Here is a 25,270-nt window from a genome sequence, read left to right on the forward strand (position 1 = left end):
TTCCATGGCTTCACTGACTGGGCTAGTGGCTTGGGAGGGCTGGGAGGGAAATTCTGTCTGGGTGAGAAAAAGCTCCTGGCTGTTGGGGCTAACGGAGTGCTGTGTGCTCTCTGCAAGCTCGTCCTCCTCTTCCTCCTCTTCATCTTCTCCGTCCACAGATCCTCAGCCATGGCTGAGATTACCACCCCCACATCGGAATCCAGGCACGGGGGTGGGGTATTGGGGGCGGACCCCCCTAGAATTGCATGCAGCTCAGCATAGAAGTGGCATGTTTTCGGCCCTGCCTCGGACCTTCCGTTTGCTTCTTTGGTAGGCTTGTCTGAGCTCCTTAACTTTCACTCTGCACTGCACTGAGTCCCTAGTGTGGCCTTTCTCCATCATAGCCTTGGAAAATTTTTTCAAATATTTTTTCATTTCTTCTTTTGGAACGTAGTTCTGTTAGCACAGAATCCTTTCCCCATATAGCGATCAGATCCAGTACCTCCTGTGCGGTCCATGCTGGAGCTCTTTTTCGATTCTCAGGAGACCTGTGCTAATCAGAGCTCCATGCTGGCCAAATAGGAAATGAAATTTAAAAGTTCGTGGGGCTTTTCCTGTATACCTGGCCAGCGAATTCGAGTTGAGATTGCTGTCCAGAGTGGTCACAATAGTGCACTGTGGGATACCACCCGGAGGCCAATACCGTCGATTTGTGGCCACACTAACCCTAATACGATATGGTAATACCGATTTTAGCACTACTTCTCTCGTTAGGGAGGAGTACAGAAACCAATTTAAAGAGCCCTTTATCGATATAAAGGGCCTCGTGTGGATGGGTACAGCGTTAAATCGGTTTAACACTGCTAAAATCGGTTTAAACGCGTAGTGTAGACCAGGCCTCACTTATACCACTGTAAATCAGTTGTAATTCCATCAAAATCAATATACTAACGCTGGTCTAAAAGAAAAATAATGGTACCGGTTCTCTTCTCACTTCTTCCATTTAAAGAGTATCACTGTTATCAGACTGATCTTTAAAACATTTCTACCATCCTTGTGTAACCCTGACAATACATATTATAGGAACTAATCCATACAACTTCAATAACTTCTCTGAAGCTTCACAATCATAGGACTTAATTTTCCACTGCCTTGTAATTTGTAGTCATTTACATCGGTTCAAGGTGGATGTAAAACGCCACCAAATAAGATTTCTGCACTCCCACGGAAGTGCTTAAGGTATCCTTTACACTTATTTTGAGCTGATATAAATGGCTGCACAAGGTGTAAGCACTTGAGAATTAGGTCTTTAAATTTTAGTCATGCAGTTATAGTCACTATCTATATTTTAGATCATGTAAATCTTTTTTCCCCAAAAGTTTTTTTTCCATTACCAAAACCTCTGAGAAAATATTTGAAAACATTTCTTACTTGCATATAATCTTTCACTGTAGCAACATCTATTTCGTCTATTATTTTGTGGTTTTGGTACTGAAGTTCATCCCATATCATTTGATCATAATATTTTCGATGTCCCATCAACTTGCAAGCATCAACTGCTGCCTATAAAAACAGGAAATATGCTGTAGCTAAAAAACCAAAAACACACACACAAAATTCCTACAGTCCTCATATTTCAACTCAGGGAAAAGTCTTAATCCTCCTGAAATCCCAGTTCTCAACAAAAAATTAAAATAAACAAGGAATTCTAATTAGTACACAGAAAGCTCAGCACGATTGGAGATGGATTGTCCACTAACTGTATTATTAATATTATTTATACAATTGTCGCACCTAGAAGCTCTAGTCATGGACCAAGAATGCCATTGTGCTAGGTGCTGTACAAACAGAAGAGATAGTCCCTGTCCCAGCCACCTTACAATTTAAGTATAAGACAAGAGACAACAAATGGATACAGACAGTCAGAGGAATACAAGTAAACAATGAGAAAATAGTGGTCAGCATAATGGTGAAACAATTTCAGTTACAAATTTGAAAATAATGCTTAGTGATGACACAGCTGCTTCCCCCAGATGCACCAGGTAACTAATATAGGATTTACATTTTAGATGGAAAATTAAGTTAATTACTCAGCCTCTAATTAACTCTTATTTCATTCATATAAGCTTTCACAATGACAGTTACATTTGCCTCCCTCGTCCCTCATACAGCATTATTGCTGGAATGGGTAACAAGATCTGCAGTTGTTGTGTCATCTTCCTCAGATGTTTACAGCTTTTTGAAACCTTCATCTCTGTGGCTGAAATTTGTCAAGTCTGATTTTTGCCTAAGGGTGGTGGTTGTTTAAGACTCTGTTTAGCACTGGTTCAGAAGGTTTTGCTCCACATCCTCAACTTGCATAACTTGTCATAGCCTTATTGAAGTCAGTGGAGCTATGACAGATCAGCTAAGGATCTGTCCCTTTGAATATTAAAAAAATACCCACTTTGCCAATATAAAAAAAATGGATTCTTCTAAATGTTGCAAACTTTTTCAAACAGCTTTAACACATTAGTAGTTTGGAGTAGACATTAGAATTTTAACATCCCTCTGACACAGAAATGTCTGTATTTCAATGGTGAATATCTATAATTATAATTGATATCTTTGTATTAAAGATGTTGTAAGAAAGGTAAAGTTGTTATATATTCAAATAATTGTTTTGGCCATACCCAATTTTTCTGTTGTAAGAGTGCTGAGGAACTGTCTCCACAGCAACCACCAACGTGATGGAATTAAGAATAATTTTTAAAAAATTACAGATGAAAGCTACATGCAAACACCAGAAAAATTCTTTCTTGCAAAGCTGCCACCCTCCTTCATTTCACAAAAAGGAAATTATATTGATTCATGAGTGACTGAATTAGTCAATAACACTATATTGACAGCAACTTTTTCCTTACTTGGGTGGAATAAACCTAAAACACGGGCCTCTTTGCTTAAAATATAAAGATGTTCTCACTCATGTTAAATATAAGCTAAATTGAATAGGTTAGAAGATCAGTAGCTACTGACCACTTGCATTTCTGACATCATGCTGTGCTATACATATTATATTGAGACATAACACATCAAATGATGCAGTGACAGAACTTCTGTAAAATATACTACTGTATCTGAATGTTAATTTCTGCAATATTTCACTATTTGGATTTTTAGGTTAGTGCTTACAGACCAGTTTAGGCAGTTTATGGGACTCTTCTTTACTCCATCATTTTTGAAACACCAGTATGGTCCTTTTCTGTTCTTAAAACCCTTTCCTCTAGTTTAGTACCCACTGTGTGTTTCTTCTAACTGGAAAGCTAGGTGAGCAGCCTGCTCTCAGACCAAAGGTGATCCAAGATTCTGGCAGCTGATTTTCACAAAGTAGACAATCCCAGATCTACAAAGCGAGTTAAGTACCCAAGTCCCAGATCCACAACCCCCGTGCTCTACTGCCACCTAACCATGTAAGTACCTAAACTCACTCGGCACCTAAATTTTCACTGCAAGAGTTCCTATATACCTTTGTTTCTGCCTCTGGGCATGTGCACTGGTGTCTCACGCAGATGTCCAATACCTATCTATAAGCCCCAGCATGATCCTCAAACCAGGTGAAGACAGGCATTCTCCCACATTTTGCTTGTATAGTCTGATCCAGTAGGTGTGTTCAGGAGCATGCCTAATTCCACACAAAACACTTGGGAGGGGAGAGAGAGGAGGCAGCAGCCTCCCTTATAATCATTAGTTATAACCAGTGGTTAGGGTACTCACCTGGGATGTGGGAGACCTGATGAGAAGAGGTTCCGACCTCTCAGATGACTGCCGAACCACTGGACCATAGAGTCATCCTCACACTATTTTTCTGGCCCAATGCATACTTAATACCAAGTGGAATGGCTTTAACAAGAGAGATTGAGACAGACCCACATAAGAATTTCCCATACTACAGTGATAAGGGTATTGATGTGAAAGGTCAGAAATCCCTGTTTACATTGTCTTCTCCAGTGTGCACTACTTCACATTTATTAACATTGAATTCCTTTTGCCATTCTGTTAGACAGCTCAACCAGCTGCAGCAGACTTGTCAAATCTCCCTCAAGGATTTGTCATGCACTACATACTTTCCAAAGGATTGGCAGATACATGGCAAATCTGTACCATTCTCATTGTCTGCATTCTTCTACTAGCTGCCTTGTTGACTTTCGAGGAAACAGAAGAAAGTGGTGAGAGAATAGGTGAAGATTATTGAAGCATTCTTCAAATTGAGTCTCCTACAAGCAAAGGGTCTAATACACAAAGTAAAAAATCTTTGATGTACCTATTATGTATTTAAAACCTCCTTTCTTTAAGACAATACAGTCAATAAAGAATAGGCAGTTTTAAAGAAAGAAAATACTAGTATGTGCCTTCAGAAATCCAGCTTGAAACCCAACCTGCACCACACAATTGCTACAACAGTGTTATTCTTTTGGTCCAAAATAATTTTTGCTTCTTGTATTACAGGAATAACATACACTAGAGTGTGGACTTGCTTGAAGAAGAAAAACACTGTATTATTATTAGTAGTATTACAGTAGCACCAGCATGGACCAGGAGCCCACAGTGCTAAGCCATTTTCAAACGCAGAACAAAGAGGCGATCCAGACCCTAAAGAGTTTATAATCTAAGTGCGCACAGCTTATTTTTATAGGTACTTATATACTATAGAGATGAGCATAGAATAGAAATCTATATAGAATAGAACTTATTGTTCAATGCATCAGAAGTTGTGATTTTGTTTCTAAGTACATCATCACTGGAAGGATAACCTGTCAAAAGAACAAGGTTAATGGAATTCTGTTCAGAAAATTTATAAAAACTAATTTTTTGACATAACTAATTTATAGGGCCTAAAAATATAGTTCTTCTTTGAGTGTTTGCTCATATCGATTCCAATTAGGTGTGTGCGCGCCACGTGCACGCTCATCGGAAGATTTTTACCCTAGCAACACTCAGTGGGTCGGCCGGGCGCCACTGGATATATACCTCTGCCGACCCAACGTCCCTTCAGTTCCTTCTTACCGCCCGTGTCGGTCGCTGGAACAGTGGAGCGTGGCTTAGCTGATCTCCACCTCCCTAGCTACTCGCAGTTCTTTTATTAATTCTCGTGTATATAGTTGTAAATTCTATAGTTTATGGTTAATTTTATTCATTCTTTGTTATAGTTAGTGTATATAGTTGACAGGGGTTCGGGGATTAGCCCCTTCCCCGCACCCAGTACTGGGCCCCATGCCCGGTTCACCGGGCTTCAAACTGTGCTCAACCTGCCACAGGCCGATGCCAATGGGAGATCCCCATGAATCTTGCCTTAAGTGCCTTGGGGAATCCCACCTCTCGGATAAGTGCCGGATCTGTAAGGCTTTTAAGCCCAGGACGAAGAAGGAGCGGGACTTTTGTCTGAAACAGCTCCTGATGGAGGCAGCTCTTACTCCTCTGCCCTCGGCACTGAGCGCTGGACAGTCCATATCAAGCAGAAGTGTCTCTTCGGCACCGGATCGAGCCGGTACTGCTAAGGCCCCTCGGCACCGACCGTCGCCGGCACTGTCATCTGCTCGGCACCGTTCCCTCTCTCCGTGGGTTAAGAAGCATAAGACTCCTGCGGCTTCCGTGCCACCTGCACCGCAGTTCGAGCACCTGCCTATGTCGGACCGCCCAGCACCGACACCTGCCGTGGCACCGACAGCTTCGGCACCGTCGATTCTGGTCCCGCAAGGGCCGGTGAGTCCCGCACCTGAAAGCTCCCTGGCGCATGCTGTGGTTGACCTCACAATTCCCTCCATGCCCGAGACCTTCTCTACAGCGAGGGAGCTGATCGCCCTGACGGAGTCCGCGCTGCCTCAACCCCTGGCACCGCCGGTGAGGGTCATTCAATCGATAGGCAAGCCTGCCCCACTGAGGCCACCCTCTGTCGGCACCGATCATGATCACGGTCCCACCGGCGCTCTCGGTTCCATCGTCAATCCCGGTCCCGACGCCGCTCGCAGTCCCGGCACCGCTCTCCATCTCGGGTCTGGTCGCACTCGCGGCACCACTCAGCGTCCCTTCACCGGCCCACTACTCTCAGCACCGATCCAGCTCCCGGTACCGTTCCCGGCACCATGTCTCTCGCAGTCGCTCTAGACGTCGAGCCTCCAGATCACGGTCGACCTCCCGGCACCGCTCCGGTCGCAGGTCCCGGTCTCATTCCCGGTACCAGTATGGCAACCGGTACCGCTCTCCGGTGCCACACACGGAAAGGTCATTTAGAGATCGAGACCCTTACCAGGGGTTTTCAGTGCCTCCTTGGCCATCTCGTCACACATCTGTGTCTTCTCACGCAGACAGTGCTTCCTATGCACAGGACCGTGACTCAGATGTGCCCGGCCTTGTCTTTCAGAAGACCCAGACCCAGGAACAGGGACCCCATCAGTGGTCATTCTGGACACCTTGGGCATACCATCAAGCCCAAGGTGCGCCTCCAATGCCATCTCGCTCTGCACCATCGGAACACCGGGTGCCGGAGGCAATGGTCAGCCACCCCCCTCCCATGGGTACAGAGGAGGCTCTCATTCAGCCGGCAGTGTCTCAAGTTCCACCCGAGACTGACATTGCTCAAGAACAGGAGCCCACACAGGACCCTCTTGTCCCTAGCCTTTCCTCTTCCTCCTCTCCAGATGAAGCGGTGGCAAGGACATCCTCCTCGGGCCCTACTCAAATTGACCTTCAGGCACATCAGGACCTCCTGAGGTGGGTGGCCCTGAATATGAATCTTCAGGTGGAGGAGGTCCCGGAGATAGAGGACCCGGTGGTGGATATCCTGTCAGCTGACACCCCCACAAGAGTGGCCTTGCCGTTTATCCGTACGATACAAGCAAATGCCAATACCATCTGGCAATCTCCAGCATCTATTACGCCCACGGCCAGGGGAGTTGAGCAGAAGTACATGGTACCCTCTAAGGGGTATGAGTACCTGTACGTGCACCCTCCTCCCTGCTCCCTTGTCGTGCAATCAGTCAATGAAAGGGAACGCCATGGCCAGCAAGCTCCTGCTCCAAAATCAAAGGAGGCTAGGCGCATGGACTTATTGGGCCGCAAGGTATACTCTACTGGGGGCCTCCAACTCAGGGTGGTAAACCAGCAAGTCCTGCTCAGCCGGTACAATTATAACACCTGGACGGCAGTGGAGAAATTCAAGGAGTTCATTCCCCAAGACTCCCGCCCAGAGTTTGCTGCCCTTTCGGAGGAAGGGAAGAAGGTGGCGAGAACTTCTCTCCAGGCCTCCCTGGGCGCGGCTGACCCCGCAGCCAGGACCCTGGCTTCAGGTGTCACCATGAGGCGGATATCATGGCTTCAGGTCTCAGGCCTTCCACTTGAGTTACAAACCTCCATACAGGACCTGCCCTTTGACGGTCAAGGCCTATTCTCTGAAAAGACAGATCCCAGGTTGCAGAACCTTAAGGACAACAGGGTCATCATGCGCTCCCTCGGGATGCACACACCGGTGACTCAGCGCAGGTCCTTCCGTCTCCAGCCTCACCGCCCTTATCCCCCGCCTAGACCGAGACAGGACTTCGGCAGAGGGCACGGCTGAGGCAATCGTAGACGGCGGTCTGTACCTCAAGGGGGCCAGAATCAAGGTCCTTCCAAACCACCTATGGCACCAAAGCCAAACTTTTGAAGGTGCGCGCGAGGACAGCGTACCAGTTCCTTTCCAGGATCTTTTACCTCCCTTTTCCAACCGCCTCTCCTTTTTCCTCCCTGCGTGGTCCCAGCCAACTTCAGATCGTTCGGTCCTACGCACGGTGGAGCTTGGGTACCACCTCCAGTTTATTTCGCCCTCTCCCTTCCACCCCCTACCCTCGTCCCTCTTCAGGGACCCCTCTCACGAGCAATTCCTCTTACAAGAGGTGTGCACGCTCCTTACCATGGGAGCCATAGAGGAAGTACCAGAAGACGAAAGGGGGAAGGGGTTCTACTCCCGTTATTTCCTCATCTCCAAGGCGAAGGGAGGTCTCAGACCTATCCTAGACTTGCGAGAACTCAACAAATCCATGATAAAGTTGAAGTTCCACATGGTATCCCTGGGGACCATCATCCCATCCTTGGATCCCGGAGATTGGTATGCCGCCCTCGACATGAAGGATGCGTATTTTCACATCGCCATTTATCCTCCACACAGGCGGGACCTCCAACCTGTCGCAACCGTCAGCATTTCCAGTTTACAGTCCTACCGTTTGGCCTCTCTACAGCACCAAGAGTATTCACAAAGTGCAATGCTGTAGTCGCCGCCTCCCTCCGCCGCCGCCGGATACACCTCTTTCCGTATCTTGATGATTGGCTCATCAGAGGGACCTCCGAGACATAAGTCACCCATCATGCAGGCATCGTCAAGGACCTATTCATATGTCTAGGCCTGATGATCAATAGAGAAATCCACTCTGGTTCCCACACAGAGGATAGACTTCATTGGAGCCATCCTGGACTCCAATCTCACCAGAGCCTGTTTACCAGCGACTCGGTTTCAGGTGATGGTAACAATTATCCAAAGCCTACAAAACTTCCCAATGACTTCGGCTCGCACTTGTCTCAGTCTTTTGGGTCACATGCCTGCATGCATGTTCGTGACCAAACATGCCAGGCTACACCTCCGTCCCCTCCAATCTTGGCTCAACTCGGTATACCACCTGGGCAGAGACGCCATAGACATGATAGTCATCATTCCCCCAAGCATCCTAGGCTCCCTTGACTGGTGGCTGACGCCCTCCTTGGTGTGTGCAGGGATGCCGTTCCATCCACCCCAGCCTTCCATGGCCCTGACGACAGACGCCTCATCTCTCGGCTGGGGTGCCCACCTCGGACATCTTTGCACTCAAGGCCTTTGGTCATCTCAGGAGCTGGCCTTGCACATCAATGTCTGAGAGCTGAGAGCAGTCCGCCTTGCGTGCCAGGCGTTTCAACAGCACTTACAAGGTTGCTGTGTCTCAGTGTTCACAGACAACACAACGGCCATGTATTGCATAAACAAGCAGGGAGGGGCACGGTCCTCCTCCCTCCAGCTTTGGGACTTCTGTATAGCCCACTCGATAGACCTGGTAGCGTCTTTTCTCCCAGGCATTCAGAACACTCTGGCGGATTGACTCAGCAGATCCTTCCTGTCTCACGAGTGGTCGATTCATCTGGACATTATTCATTCCATTTTCCAGAAGTGGGGTTTTCCCCATATAGACCTCTTTGCTTCCCACGAGAACAGGAAATGCCAGATGTTCTGCTCCTTCCAAGGCCTCTCCCCGGGCTCGATCTCGGATGCTTTCCTGATGCCGTGGACAAGCCAACTGCTTTACGCCTTTCCACCGTTCCTGCTGGTTCACAGGGTCCTGATAAAGCTTCGCAGGGACAGAGCTCACTTGATCATGATCGCTCCAGCGTGGCCCAGGCAGCACGGGTACACCATGCTGCTCGACCTGTTGATAGCCAACCCAATTACCCTGCCTCTTTGCCCAGACCTCATAAGTTAGGACTACGGCAGACTTCACCACCGAGACCTGCAGTCCCTTCACCTCACAGCATGGCTGCTACGTGGTTAAGCCAGTCTGAGTTACGTTGCTCTGCCTCAGTACAACAAGTACTCCTGGGTAGCAGGAAACCTTCCACTCGGTCAACGTATCTGGCCAAGTGGAAGCATTTCTCCTGCTGGTGCGAAACGCAGAATGTCACTGCCACCGAGGCCTCGATCCCCACCATCTTGGACTACCTCTGGTATCTCAAACAGCAGGGCCTAGCAATATCATCGAGGGTGCACTTGGTGGCCATCTCTACCTTCCACCCAGGGGAGAGTGACCGCTCCATGTTCTCGCACCCTATGGTTTCTAGGTTCCTCAAGGGCTTGGAGCGCCTATACCCCCAAGTACGACGCCCCGCCCCAACCTGGGACCTCAACCTGGTTCTAACCGGACTCATGTCTGCCCCATTTGAGCCGTTAGCAACCTGCTCGCTACTATACCTGTCCTGGAAGACAGCTTTCCTCGTAGCCATTACATCAGCCAGACGAGTCTCCGAGCTTCGGGCTCTCACGGTGGACCCACCATATACTGTGTTTCACAAGGTGCAGTTGCGACCACACCCGGCGTTCCTTCCTAAAGTGGTTTTGGCCTTTCATGTAAACCAGGATATCTTCCTTCTGGTCTTCTTCCCAAAGCCACATTCATCACGACGGGATCAACAAGTGCACTCCCTAGACGTCCGTAGAGCGCTCGCATTTTATATCAAGCGCACAAAACCCTTTTGTAAAATGCACCAACTCTTCGTCGTGGTGACAGAACGAATGAAGGGCCTACCCATCTCCTCCCAGAGGATCTCATCTTGGGTAACGGCGTGCATGCGTACTTGTTATGACTTGGCTCATGTTCCCTCGAGCCACCTCACCGCTCATTCTACCAGAGCTCAGGCTTCATCTGCCACCTTCCTGGCTCATGTACCCATCCAGGAGATATGTCGTGCAGCTACCTGGTCCTTGGTCCACACCTTTATCTCTCATTATGCTCTGGTTCAACAGTCCAGAGATGATGCAGCATTTGGCTCAGCAGTTTTGCATTCTGCAACATCTCACTCCGACCCCACCACCTAGGTAAAGCTTGGGAATCACCTAACTGGAATCGATATGAGCAAGCACTCGAAGAAGAAAAGACGGTTACTCACCTTTGTAACTGCTGTTCTTCGAGATGTGTTGCTCATATCCATTCCAAACCCGCCCTCCTTCCCCTCTGTCGGAGTAGCCTGCAAGAAGGAACTAAAGGGCCGTTGGGTTGGCAGGGGTATATATCCAGCGCCATAGCGGTGCCACTCCAGGGGGTGCCAAGCTGACCCACCGAGTGTTGCTAGGGTAAAAATCTTCCGACGAGCGTACACGCAGCGCGTGCACACCTAATCGGAATGGATATAAGCAACACATCTTGAAGAACAACGGTTACAAAGGTGAGTAACCGTCTTTTTTAAATGTCTATTTAAATAAAGGCAGAACCCAGTGACAAAAGAATTGCAAAAGACAGCTGTACGGAACAGTGGCTATAGTGACTAAATTTCCTAGAAATAAATTAATCCAGATAGAGAATATGGGCATAGATATACAAAGAGTTTTTATGTACAATGCTGAAAGAATCATTGTTTCTTTGCTAACAAAAGTAATGTTGTTTAATGAATGAAGCGGTTGCTTGTTAGAACTGGAGATATGTGTGACTGAGGATAAAGATGTTATAGGATTTTACAAAATAAAATTCAAAGCCAAGGTGTAGATGAAGTGAAGAGAAAATGATCACATAAACATCTAATAAGTCACCTCACTTGCTGGACTTATTGTTCTTTTTCCACTTATGTACTTGCTGCCTTGGCCTCCAGTATTGTGAAAAATCTTAAACACAATGAAAGGTGGAAACTCATGACCAGCAAATCTAAAGAAACAAGGAACAAAGTTAACTTTCTGGCAATATAAAGAGCAGATTCCTTATTGAAAAGATAGGAAATCTGAAGTTGTAGTTAACATTTAAAAAAAAAACGCAACCCTACACTTTAGACAGTATGGAAATGCCAAATCATGGTATCTTAACTATTTTTGTATCTGAATCCTGCAGCTGCCCAAATTCATGAGACAATCTAATGCATGAACATGGATGGTCACATATGTATTTTATGAAGAAAGCATGACCCCAGTGTGTTTTTGTAAAGTGTACTTTAGCTGCGTTCAGTTCTTTATATACATTTAAAACAGACTGACGCCTTGGCTACACTGGCGCTTTACAGCGCTGCAACTTTCTTGCTTGGGTGTGAAAAAACACACCCCTGAGCACAGCAAGTTACAGCGCTGCAAAGCGCCAGTGTAAACACTGCCCCAGCGCTGGGAGCTAGTCCTCATGGGGAAGTGGAGTATGTGCAGCGCTGGGAGAGCTCTCTCCCAGCACTGGCGCCGCGACCACACTCGCACTTTGGAGTTTCAAGTGTAGCCAAGCCCTAAGATGTTAAAAAAACAAAAAAAAATAAAAACAAAAAATCATCCCTGGAATCCCTTCCAAACTAGTAAAAGGGCAGGGAAATAGGGGTTTGGCGTGCAGGAGGGGGCTCTGGGCTGGAGCTGAGGGGTTTGGAGTGTGGGAGGGGGTTCCGGGCTGGGGCAGAAGGTTGGGATGCATGAGGGGGTGAGGGCTCCGGCTGGGGGTGCAGTTCTGGAGTGGGGCCAGGGATGAGGAGTTTGGGGGGCAGAAGGGGCTCTGGGCTGGGGCTGAGGGGTTCAGAGTGTGGGAGGGGGCTCAGGGCTAGGACAGGAGATTAGGGTGTGGGAGGGAGTTCCGGGTGCAGGCTCTGGGTGGTGCTGACCTCAGGTGCTCCCACGAAGCGGCAGCTCCAATGGGAGCTGTGAAAACAGAGCTTGGGACAGTGCCTGCCGGTGGGGGCAGCACGCAGAGCCCCCTGAACACCCCTCTGCCTAGGAGCTGGAGGGACATGCCAGCTGCTTCCCAGGAGCCAAGCAGAGCTGGGCACAGAATCTGCCTGCCCCGCTGCTGGCCTGCAGCTAACTGGACTTTTAGCAGCCTGGTCAGCTGTGCTGACCGGAGCCGCCAGGGTCCCTTTTCAACTAGGCATTCCGGTCGAAAACTGGATGCCTGGCAACCTTAGTCAGCTCACCTACATGTTGTAAATTGCAGGATTGGAATCTTAATTCCTGCCAAAATGGAATAATAAAGTTGAAATGCTGACACAGATTAAAAATTGTTAAACGCTATAATTTATTTAAAACATCTTATTTAAACGTAGAAACAAGTCTGGAAATTCATGGCTATTTTTATTTATCATTTAATTTATTTTTTAAAGGACAAACTTAAATCAAATGCATTTGTTTGATTGATCACGCAATGAACAAGCAATATGAGATTCAGATTTTGTATGCAGAGCAATTGGAGGCAGTAAGTCTGGCCAGAGGGCATGGGAGTTGCAGAAATGCAAGGTATCCACCATACCCCTTTGTTAAGGCACCTGTACTTGGTTAGTGCAGACTAGCCAGAGAAGGGACATGAACAATGCAGCCACTGAATATGCTGATTCAGCTCATCCTCTTGTCAAGCTTCACTGGGGAACGGCTCTCTATGGGAGCCTGGCTGAAATTTAAAGCTGCTCTCTTCTGCCTGAAGCTATGGAGGTAGTAGTGGAAACTGCAAATACCACCAGCTTCCTCCCTCAATATCCGTTTCCACACAGGGCACAACTTATGCCCAGAATGTTTATTTGAAAGTCTAAAAATATAAATATATATTTATATCTGGAGTTCGCTTCATGTTGGTGTGTTGTAAAAAAGAAAAATAGCAAAAATAATGGTATGTGCATGCAAAATAGATAATTTTATTTCTAAATTACATTTCCTCAGGTATGTACTAAGCACTAATTCTAGATGAGATCCAAGTCCACAATAAGTTTGCATTTCTAAAAAGAAAACATATCTTATGGTGTGCAATAAAAGTATCTGAAATTTTTCTACTATACACAGGACGACTTACCTGCCTGGCTTTCAATCTGAAAAGTTAGTCACCACATACAAAAAAATTCCAGTTTTTAGAAAACAAAAACAATCACTTCTAGTAGAACCTCAGAGTTATGAATACCAAAGTTATGAACGGACCAGTCAACCACACACCTAATTTGGAACTGGAAGTCCACAATCAGGCAGCAAAAAAAAAAAAAAAAAAAAAAAAAAGCAAATACAGTATAGTACTCTGTTAAACTACTAAAAAAAATAATGGGAAAGTTTAAAAAAAAGATTTGATTGGGTAAGGAAACTGTTTCTGTGCTTGTTTCATTTAAATTAAGATGATTAAAAGCAGCATTTTTCTTCTGCATAGTAAATTTTCAAAGCTGTGTTAATGTTCACTTGCAAACTTTTGAAGGAACAACCATAATGTTTTGTTTAGAGTTATGAACAATCTCTGTTCCCAAGGTGTTCATAACTCTGAGGTTCTACTGTATTGCAAAAATAATGCCCTCATCCCAAAAAAGCAAAGCAAACAAACAAAAAAATCATTTGCCGCACTCTGTGCTTCAGTGACTTTAAGATGAACAATAAAACTTTATCAAACTTTCCAAAAATACTCACCTGTGAGGTAAAAATACATAAGAAATATTAGCCCAAAAGGTATTTGAATATTACTGAACTTAGGAACCTAAAACAACATGCCTTGTCAACTCTAACATTGCCAGTGTGACACTATAATAAAAACAATTGATGGCACTTCTGGTTAACTTTAGAAAAAGTCATCATATATGCTAGGTTGAATAAATAAATATGCCTATTTTACCTGAATCTGACTTTACACTGCATACTAGGATCTTTTATAAGTTCAGCTTCTAAAGGACTCACTCTCCTCATAATCTCATATGTAATGCAATGCTCCTGAAACAGATGCAAGCATTATTCAATAAAATTACGCAGTTTTGGTTCCTATACATAATAATACATCCCACAGCTGTTTCACATGGGAATTGAGTGTTAATTAATATTTTAAAGTGCTTTGAAATTCTTAAATGGCAGTTACTATAGAATTGCAATATTTATTGTTTCTTTTTTATTAATCATTTTATTCTTCTACCCAATGTTACTCTTTTCTCTAGTGAAGTTCTTATCTTTTTGCCCTTCCTTTCCAATGTTATGAGTTTTATTTTCTCAGCTTTGCACTACAAAAAAAACAAGGTAGTTTTCAATAAGAACAACAAATAATAGGAAATACATCTCACATACGATTTTAGCTCCTCCCTTTTACTAAAAAGAAAATCCCAAAACTGTTTAGTTGCTCATCTTCTCCCTCTGTCTTTCATCTGCTCTTAAACTATCATCAGTCTCTCCCTCCACCCCATTCTCTGAACACTTCCCTATGTCTCTTGCCTTTTATTCCATTCAATGGAGTGACATTATTTCAGGAAGAAAAAAACAGCTTTTCTGAATTCACTCTAATATTTGCTCTGCTCAGTGTAAGACACACAGACAATAAGAGCAAAGAATATGGAGAACTATCCAAGAAGATAGGAGCTAGCCTGCATAGCAGATTCAAAAGAATGATACTACCCTAACTCCAAAAGCTACAGCTGAGGGGTTTCATCACTCTAGTGTAGGGCTCCACTGGAATTCAGGGTCCTAAGGCCAAACCTTTTGGGCCTGCTGGTTAATTTGGACTGGGTACTGGTACTTCTCCAGGAAATACTACTTTCCTCTTCAGAAGGGATGGATCAGTCAGAAGCCCATTCCACCTTTGACAGAGTAGGGAGAATCTTCCTGAGCATATGTAATTATTTATCTCATGTGTTTGTGATAAAATGGAGCCATTAATTATGAGCAAGGAGAAGAGATTGTGGCAGTCACCATTTGTATTTGGAGCTTCTAATTGGACAGTGGCACAATGATACATCAGGCTGGTTTCTCTTTGAGAAAAAACTGGATGTAAGATCAGTTAGATCCATATTTGGGAAACTGGAAGCCTTCAAAAACAGCAATTTCTTATGTACCATAAGCCCTTTTATGGACAGCACATGTATACTCTAAAAACGTCAACAATGATGGCCATCCTATGCCTGGATAGATCAATAGGGACTAGGTGAAGTTTACAGCAAACAGTTGTGCCACCCCTGTGAAGAGGGCCAGAACACTTCTGAGGGATTAAATGGGTTTTAAAGGGTGCATTGACTTTGTGCTGGCTATTTGCACAGGAGTGACTTTTACCCTAACTGCATTACTCTGGAGAAGATAATTTATGATTATTTAATGCGCTGTTAGAGAATTTACCAACATAACTATTAAGATATTACTATACCACCAGTGTAACTCCTTGAGGGTCTTTTTTTTCCAATTTGGTTATAGTGTTTTCTGAGCTCATTGCACAAGTGTCTCCTCACTGGGGAGGTGTAACTGCCACAGCAGCATCCCAGGCACTGGTAGAGTTGTGCTGGTAAAGGCCCCCCGCAGCCAAGCCCTGGCCAGTTTACAGGGCAGGCGGGCGGGCAGGGTTTTTCCGGAGGAGCGAGCATACCGCGGCCCGGATGGTGTGTGTGAGCAGCCTGAACAGCCTCCTGTCGATGTGACTCCACCAGGCTCTCTGGATGATTTTAGCTGCGAGCTCTTCGTCCGCCCTGACGGAGACAGGAGATCAGGACAGAGGAACATGCGGGGGTGGGACGAGGGGAGATGCCAGCCCCACGCTGGGGAAATATGGTCACCCGAGCTCACAGCAGCTGGGTCCCTAAAGGCGGGCCCATGGGTGACACCGCCAGGGCGCTTGAGGGGGAGGGAGCGGAGCTACGGGACAGACAGACAGACGCGGGGGGGGGAGGGGCGGCTTTGCGGGCTCGCTGTTTCCAAGCCCCTGCTTGGGCGCCCGCGCGGCGCGGCGGTGACCCGGGCTGGCAATGGCGGGGCCGGATCTCATAGCCCCGCTAACGCCTCCCTCCTGCGGGCAGCGCGCGAGGCCGGGCGGGTCCCTAACACGCGGGGGGCCGCCGCCACCGCCGCCGCGGTTACTCACGGCCGCGAGAGACACCCCGCCCGGCGCGCGGCTCCGCTCAGCATCGTCACCCGGCTACGCAGAGGCCCCGCCCCCGCGTCCCTGTTGCTTGGAGACCGGGAAACGTGTGGGGGGGGAGGGGAACCACGCCAACCCCTCCCCTTCCCCGGCCGTTTTTGTCGTTCGGCCTCCGTAGCGGCGCGTGCGCTGTGCGGCTCTGATATCATCGCGCAGCGACGTGCTTGGGAGCGGCGCCGCGATGTTCAAGGTGAGAAAGTCCCGTCCCGGGGGCGCAGCACCTATTGGTGCCCGGCCACAGCGCCAGGGCTGGCCCAGTGCTGCCCGTCCGCCCCGTCACCCGTGCCGGGCTCAGGCCCTCGCCCTCCGCTGCCCGGCGCGCTGAGGAGGGTGAGCGACACCTGGGCACCCAGCGGGTGACCCGGCGTGAACGAGCGGGAGCAGCTCGGAGCGGGCCCCGGCACCCGCTGGCAGCCTCCCCGGGTGCACGGGAGGGCTCGTGGCCTAGATACAGATCCGCCCCAGGTCCCCTTGCAAAGCGTTTGCTCCCTTGCTAACTGGCTGCTGGGTCAGGGGTTTCATTCCTGAGCTCAGGTGCCTGTGCTCGCTGAGTGTTGCCTAGGTCACCCTTCGCTTCAGTACACGGGTGCGGATCGCGTTGGAAAATATTGGGTACGGGCTATTTGGCGCTTTATTATTATGTGCAGCCTGTCAACAGAGGGTGCTACAGGCTAAAGCCGTGGCAAGCAAAATTCTTTAACGTTAGGCATCTGATAACTTGTAGCATTTGTTGTTTTATTTGCTGTCTCAATTCTGCAGTTCACTGCAGCCGAGTGAATTGAGCCAGACGGTAGACTTTGAGGCAGGTGCTGCAGGTGTGTCTGTGTGGGGTAATGCTGCAAGCAGGAGGGAGGCATTAGTATGGCTGTGAGACCTGGTTCCTCCTTCATTGTGAGCCTGGCTTCACGACCTCTATGTATGTTCAAGCACAGGCTTGAAATCAGTGAGTCCGCACGGCAAATTGGTTGAAAATGTATTAAAGAACAGAATTATCAGACACTGAGATGAACATGATTTGTTGAGGAATAGTCAACATGATTTTTGTAAGGAGAAACCATGCCCCATCAATCTTTGAGGGGTCAGCAAATATGACTTAGATTTTCAGAAAGCCTTTGACAAGGTCCTTCACCAAAGGTTCTTAAGCAAAGTAAACAGTCCTAAGAGAAAGTATCTTCTCATGGAGCAGTAATTGGTTAAACGATAGGAAACAAAGAATAGGAATAAATGGTCTGTTTTCAAAATGGGAAGAGATAAATAATGGTGTCCCCCAGGAGTCTGTATTGAGACCAGTCCTACTCAGCATACTCATAAATAGTCAGGAAAAAGAGGTAAACATTGAGGTGGCAAAATTTGCAGGTGATACAAAATTACTCTAGATAATTAAGTCCAAAGCAAACTGTGAAGAATTACAAAGGGATCTCACAAAACTGGGTGACTGGGCAACAAAATGTCAGATGAAATTCATTGTTGATAAATGCAAAGTAATGCATGTAGAAAAACATAATCCCAACTATACAAACAAAATGATAGAATCTAAGGTATCACCACTCAAGAAAAAGATCTTGGAATCACTGTGGATAGTTCTCTGAAAACATCCACTCGATATGCTGGAGCTGTCAAAAAAGCAAACAGACTGTTAGGAACCGTTAGGAAAGAGAGATGATAAAATGAAAAAATCGTAATGCCTTTATAATATAAATCCGTGGTATGCCCATATGAATGCTGCATGCAGATCTGGTTGCCCTGTCTTGATATGTTTTCCAATTCCCATATATCTTTTTTGAGACAGGCAACAAAAATGATTAGGGCTATTGAATAGCTTCTATATGAAGAGAGATTAAAAAGACTGGGACTTTCCAGCTTGGAAAAGCGATAACTAAAGGGGATATGACAAAAGTCTATAAAATCTTGACTGGTGTGGAGGAAGTGTTTATTTGCTCCCTTACATAACACAAGAACTAGGGATCACCCAATGAAATTAATAGGCAGCAGATTTAAAACAAACAAAAGGAAATACTTCTTCACACAACGCACAGTCAACCTATGGAATTCTTTGCCAGAGGATGTTGTGAATGTCAAAACTCCAATAGGGTTCAAAAAAGAACTATATACATTTATGGAGGATAGGTCCATTAACGGTTATTAGCAGGGATGCAACACCACCTAGCCTGTTTGCCAGAAGCTGGGGATGGATGGCTTGATGATTACCTGTTCTGTTCATTCTCTCTGAAGCATCTGGCATTGGCCATGGTCAGAAGAGAGGATCCTGGGCTAGATGGACCGTTGATCTGACCCAGTGTGGCCATTATGTTAACGTGCTTAACTCTATGCATATGTAGCCTTTCCAGGATTGACTGGTTACAGAACACATCCCTCCAGAGCAGCTATTTGTTTACCTGTTGCTCCAAATGTAATAAACAGCTTGAATTAATTGGAGGTGCATTAGAATAGTTTGGTTTCATTCAGAAGAAAATACAGGAGCACAGGGAAATATCCAGGCATAGCATATCATGTGAATCTGCCAAGTATGAAGTCTAAGGGCACTTATATACTAAAAATATAAGTCAGTCTGTTAGGTTGACATACAACCACAGCAGTGATTTGTGCTGTGTTTCATGTACATGCTACCTTCCTCTTGGTGATGGTGTGCAGTCTCACCAGGAGTGCTTCCACTGACCTAAGGGGCAGTGTGGACACTGGTAGCCTGGCTCTCGGCTCCCTGCCAGGCTGCCCCAAGGCTCTTTGCTGGGAACTGCCCAGACTCAGGACATGGAACTGCCCACTGGGATCCCAGCTAAGAGCTGGGGGGAGAGGGAGAAGCTGGGCTCCTAGCAGCAGGGAGCCAAGAACCTCCAAGCAGTACCACCACTCCTCGCAGGGAATGGGTACGTGGGAGCCTCTGTGCAGCACCAAGGCTCTCTGCAGCTGTGACAGCCCAGCTTTCTTGTCAATTTCATGGTCCATGAAACTGACAAGAATGACAGCCAACAGCCAGTGTAAGTATAGTGGCTACAGGGACACTGCATTGCTGTAACTACACCAATATAAGCCCTATGCCTCAAGATGGATTTATGGCTGTCTGGTAGGGCACTTAAAATGGCTGTAGTGTGGACACTGATATAATTAGGTCTGCCTTACATCAACCTAATTCTGCAGTGTAGACCAAACCTAAGACGTTTGTCTATTTTTCTTACTATTAACGAACTACAAAGATCAGCCCTTAAATACTGAAATAGTTTTCAAGATCTTAGAAATTTATGAATGTACTATACAAGTCTTTAAATGCTTATCTTTTACTTTCTACTTGCTTGTTTACAATGTTGCTTACTCATTTGTATGGTTGTGAAATTAACATGTCCGTGTCTTTGCTTATCATCCTCTGTAGTGCCTGAAGCATTTTTAGTCATGTATCCGGTTACGGCTTTGGCCAGCACAGCTTTGGAAATGTTTTTTATAACTACTGCTGCAGAATTAGCTGAAGATAACTGACTTTTTAAGTGATTAATTTCACATTAGTTACACTGAATGTTTTACAAGACTTCTGTTGCTCATAATGATATTTTAACATAATTGTGACCAGTTAAATATATCAGGATAGCATTTTAGACATTGTTCTTTCTAATTTATGTAATCTTTTTAGTTAGTTATTGGGAGCTATTAGGCGTTAGTTAATGGGAGCTTGTAAATAGCTTGAGTACCGTGAGTGCTCGTGTCCAAAGAGAGAGTGTGTTAGTTATGCCTGCAATTAATGTTTAGAAAGGATATATGTTCACAGGTTTCAGAGAGTTCATATGATTCTTAATAAAAAAAAAAAAAAAAAGTTAAATTGAACATGATAGTAGATTACATCAGTCACATTCCCCCATGATATTTTAAAACTCATCGTGTCACAAGGCCCACAGAGTTTGGCACAACTTTATTATGTTCCACAGAGTAGTACTCTAAAACATCCAATATGGTGTTGAATTGTAGCTAATCGATGACCTCAAAATGAATTTTTTAATGGATTTATTGTGCAGTGCTGAGTATATTATCAGTGTTCAGGATAAATAACAATTAATTACAGATTTAAGATGTCATGACTTACATTTTCACTTTCGTTTAGCAATTTCCAATCTTAAGTGGAATTGCTACAGAAACAAGACTTGTAAATGTTGTCATGAAGATGTGTAATATTTTTTCAATATGATAGCAATGGTCTCTAGTGCCATCTATTGACAAGTAGTAGGAATTGACAAGTGGAACTGGCTGAAAGTCAACATTTCTTTCTATGGGAAATTCCAAAATTTTGAAAACAAATGTAGTTCTGTTTTGCAGCAAAATGTAGAATTTGAAATTTCTCACAAAAGGGGAGAACCTTAAACTCTTTTGGAAATAATTTAAATGTTTTTTGTTTAAAAAATTGTGAGAGGAAGTTGAATCTGGGCAACTAGGCACCTGAGCTCTGAGGCTCCCAGCTCAGCCGTGGCTCTGAGGGCTTCTAGGCTCCTACCAGGAAACTGAGCAGGGTTTCTTAGGGCTTCAAGACCCCTTACCTTGGAGTCAGGCAGGGTGGATTTGACTTAAATCAAATAGATTTAAATCATGATTGATTTAAATCACTAGTCAGGAAGTCTCGATTTAATCATGGATTTTTACATAAAGGTACATTCTTGGTTGTTATAACCTTAATACATATTCTTCACAGCTCAGAGATAGATGTAGGTTTCAAATTTAGAAGGTACACACTATATATTTTTTTAAGTGATTTATTTTGAAAACTTTTCAGATTAGTTTTTACAGCTATATCAGAAAACGAATGATTGTTTGGTTATTTCATTTCAATTAAAGCAAATATTTATGAAGTCATTTGGAGATGAACTCTCTCCAATTCAACAGGTTAATCATTAATATTTGAAGGATTTTCTTGCCATGCTGTATTAGGAGAAGAATGTCACCAGACAGACATTTAAATTGTTTTCTTTAACTAAAACAACATTATTATGTATTCTGGATTTTTTCTTCAACAGCAAACATGTAATGTTTTAACAAAACAAGCATATGAATTTTTGAATGTAGTTAAACATTCAAGATTTTTAAAATCATGTTTGTTTTTTGTTAATTGTTTTTAACTAAAATAGTTAAACAAAATATTTAAAAAAAACCCAAAATTAAATCAACTACGTTAGCCAGGTCAACAATAGAAACTTTAAATATTGGCCTGTGCAGCTAACTCAGTCATCCTCACCTTCATTTTCCTGTTTGTTCATAATCTGGAAAAGAAAAACAAGCTTTCCTACTTTTTCAGGTCCCAAACAATTTCTCAATTTGGACAGAATTAGTCCAAAGGAAGAAAATATTCTTCCTATACTGGCAGAAGAAACTACTGCTGTCAAAAGTGAGATTATCACTTCAACAGTCTCTGAATCCAAGTGCTTACGTGACTCCCACCAGTTCACTGATGTGACTTTCTTTAAAACAGCATCAGCAAACATATATTTCTTGAATTGTTCTTATTCCCAAACTGGGTCTCTTTTACAGCCTGCTGCCATTGTAGGTTTTCCCTTCTAGTGAGAGAATTGTATGGTAGATCTCAAATGAATGGAGGGGCTGCACTCAGAAAGACCTCAAGACTTCTGGAATATGCTGCTCAAACAGTTTTATGTTTGTTTGTACTGCCTGTCCCTCCCTTCTCACATTTTTCTCCAGACTTCTTTTCCTTGTCCAGATCTATTCAGGCCCCAACAATCTTCTATTCGTTGAACTTTTTAAAACTTTGCACTTTTAGAGAGAGGTAAGGGATTGACTCTGTGTACACAAATTTGCAGAGGGACGATAGGGTTGAGGTCTGTTATTTCTCACTTCTATATATTATTTATTTAAAAACAACTTGCTTGTTAACAGCAAAGATATCTCTGGACAGACAAATCCGCAGTTTGAGAACTGCAAAACTAAGCATCTCTGATGGTATCTTCTAGACTAAGCACTGGGTCCCATTGGATAGATAGAAAGATTAACCTAAATAATCTATACAGAAGCCTCTGGAACCCCTTAAGATTGGATCTGTAATCCGTTAACTATTGGAACTCATTTACAAAACTTTTCTTAAACATTACATGAATATATTGTCTCATACTATAGAATTAGAATTTATAATCCCTGTTCCATGATGAGATATCTTTGAGCTACAATCTATCTGATTTATCTATTTATCTGATTTAAATTAAAAAATCGGATTTTTTTTTTAAATAATCATTGATTTTTATCCCCCCGGGCACCAGGCATTGCAGCTCTGCTGCAGGGATCCTGAAAGTTCTTGGATCCACTGAGTCACAGCACAAAGCAGGGCTGCCCCAGAACTTGGAAGACCTGGGGCTCCTGACAAGCTGGCAGGGTTCTGCCAGAAGGAGAGCAACAAAAATGATAAAAGATTTAGAAAATATGACCTCTGAGGAAAGGTTGGGCTGGTCTATGCTACATGGGCTTTGCCAATACAGCTGTCCTGGTGTAGCTCTATCAGCAGAGCCTGCTGCTATAGATGCAGCATATATTGACAGAAGAAAGGTTTGCTCCTGGTATAATACTGCCTCCAGGAACAGCACTAGCTGGGCTAACAGAAACACTCTTGTTTTTGGCATAGCTGTGGTGACTAGGGGGTGGATGTTTGTTTGTTTTGTTTAACACCACTGAGTGGCATAGCTATGCCAACAAACTTGTAGCATAGACCTGGCTTTTGAAAAAATTGGGCTTGTTTGGCCTAAAGAAGATAGTCGAAGGTGGGGATTTGAGTCTTCAAATATGTAAAAGATTGTTATAAAAATAACGGTGAAGAGTTGTTCTCCATGTCCGCTGAGGGTAGGACAAGACATAAGCAGCTTAATTTTCAGAAGAGAAATGTAGGATAGCTAGTAGGAAAAATCTTTCAAACTACAAGACTAGTTAAGCAGTAGAGCTGGTTACCAAGGGAGGTTGTGGAATCCTACTCACTGAAGGTTAAGAACAGGTTTGTCCAATATCTGTCAGGGAGGCCAAGGTTTAATTAATCTTGCCTCAGTGTGTGTGGGTTGGACTAGATTACCTCTTGCGATTCCTTCCAGCCCTACATTTCTGTGATTCCATGAAACAGATACTGTTAGGGGGCTTATTCCTTCACTCTCTCACTTCCCTGGTCCTTCTCACATGAACAGAGAGCAACAATACCCAAAGTCCGAAGGCGCAAACAATTTGATGTTTATTGGAGTGAACTTCCAGCAAGCATGATTCCAGTTTCCTTCTTCAGTGTCCCCCTTTCCAGCTCTGACATCACAGAGCATTGCCTGTGTCCCTGTTCCCATTCCCCCTCTTAGCAAAAACATGATTCCAATTCCCCCACCCCCATTCTCTGTTCACATTCCACCGCCCCTTACTTCCTGATTGACTGCAGACTATATAGTAAAACAAGAGTTCTGCTTAGCTATAGCTTAACCAATCATTTTACTGAAATTTAACTAACCAATCCTAACATATTGTAACATGATTATTTAACCAATTATATCCCACCACCTTATTTGGTTTACACCCAACAAAATTAATTATACAGCACACAGAAATAATCACAGAACCAGACAGAGATTATACAGACAAAGAATAGGGAAGTGGAGAATACAGTGATAGAAAAATACATAAATGAGGATTTCACATCCCAGCTATTGATAAGTGAGTTCTTGCCGGACAGTATGCTATCAAAGTAAGTTTCCTTTTACATCTTCTAGGCTCTTCCCTTTCTCTGGAGGTGATAGGAATATCAGGACAGGATTGTATTTCTAACAGCCCAATAGCACCTTATTTCAATGTGACTAGTTTGGAATGTAAGGATGTGACCATACACTTCGCAGTTTATGTCTGCCTTTGCTGCTTAGCCAAAGGCTTAGCCTAAGAACAAGGCCTCAGACTGTCACAGTAAGAGAAGGCCTTTACACTGTCAGACAGTGATTTTGATTCTTTCTTTTATATCTCTATAACTAGCTAAGTGATAAGAATACACCTAAATTCTTAAAGTAAAGGCCTTTGCAGACAGGCCTGAATATCTATATCCTAACACCCCACCCCCTCCCTTTTCTTTTTCTTTTGGGATCTTCCTGCCCAGGTATCCCTGGAAAAGTATAGGACATAAGGTGACACATTTCCTGATAGGGCCAGGCATCAAGGTGGAAGGTATTGATATTCCATTTGTCTCACTGCCCCTTGTGTGGTATAGTGCCCTGCACCTTCTCTCGTACGGGCGTACCACACCTATTCCAATTAGTGTTCCAGTCTTCTCACTATAGTGGGCCTGAGAAGGTTGGGTCTGGGTTGTCTAGTACACTGCGGGGTGGGGAGGGCTTAGATTTTTTTTTTTTCCACATCTTAGTACATAGAGCCGAGAAGCAGTTACTTATAGGTTATCTCCATGTGCAACGTAACACAAGTACAGTTAACAATACACAATCCACAGCAACACCGAGTCCTGACAACTGAAGTATGGTCCAACATTCAAGCCACCACCAAAACACTGCCTCTCCTCCTTTGACAGGGTTAAGATCTTAATGTGTCCAGTTTCTGGCAGTTGCAGCAAGCTGCCCCTGCTGGTTTTACATGCTGAATGTCCACAGAGAAATGGGTTATTGTCCAAACCAACTTAACCACTTGGTATGGAATCAGGCAGTATGCCCTGGTTCGATTGTTCACCG

General features: G+C 44.7%; 2 protein-coding genes across 5 annotated transcripts in view; one reads left to right on the forward strand and one right to left on the reverse strand.

The window, feature by feature from the left end:
* The window catches only part of C1HXorf58 (chromosome 1 CXorf58 homolog), a 36,928-nt gene extending 20,160 nt beyond the window's left edge, over nt 1-16,768 (reverse strand). Inside the window, exons 1-5 of one of the 3 annotated variants that reach the window (XM_050936657.1) lie at nt 16,527-16,768; nt 16,035-16,134; nt 14,313-14,407; nt 11,312-11,423; nt 1,411-1,542 (exon numbers count right to left, since the gene is read on the reverse strand). In XM_050936657.1, the coding sequence (XP_050792614.1) occupies nt 1,411-1,542; nt 11,312-11,423; nt 14,313-14,407; nt 16,035-16,134; nt 16,527-16,732 (645 nt within the window). In that variant the 5' untranslated portion in view covers nt 16,733-16,768. Of the gene's footprint in view, nt 1-1,410; nt 1,543-11,311; nt 11,424-14,312; nt 14,408-15,818; nt 15,959-16,034; nt 16,135-16,526 lie in introns of those variants that run through there. The other 2 variants (XM_050936660.1, XM_050936658.1) reach the window with 2 other exon arrangements.
* Nucleotides 16,676-25,270, forward strand: part of APOO (apolipoprotein O) — a 101,275-nt gene continuing 92,680 nt past the window's right edge. For both annotated transcript variants that reach the window (XM_050936727.1, XM_050936726.1), the window contains exon 1: nt 16,676-16,773. In XM_050936727.1, coding sequence (XP_050792684.1) covers nt 16,765-16,773 — 9 coding nt within the window. In that variant the 5' untranslated portion in view covers nt 16,676-16,764. The remainder of the gene's footprint in view (nt 16,774-25,270) is intronic.

This window comes from Gopherus flavomarginatus, chromosome 1 (assembly GCF_025201925.1).
Source record: "Gopherus flavomarginatus isolate rGopFla2 chromosome 1, rGopFla2.mat.asm, whole genome shotgun sequence".
NCBI lineage: Eukaryota > Metazoa > Chordata > Testudines > Testudinidae > Gopherus > Gopherus flavomarginatus.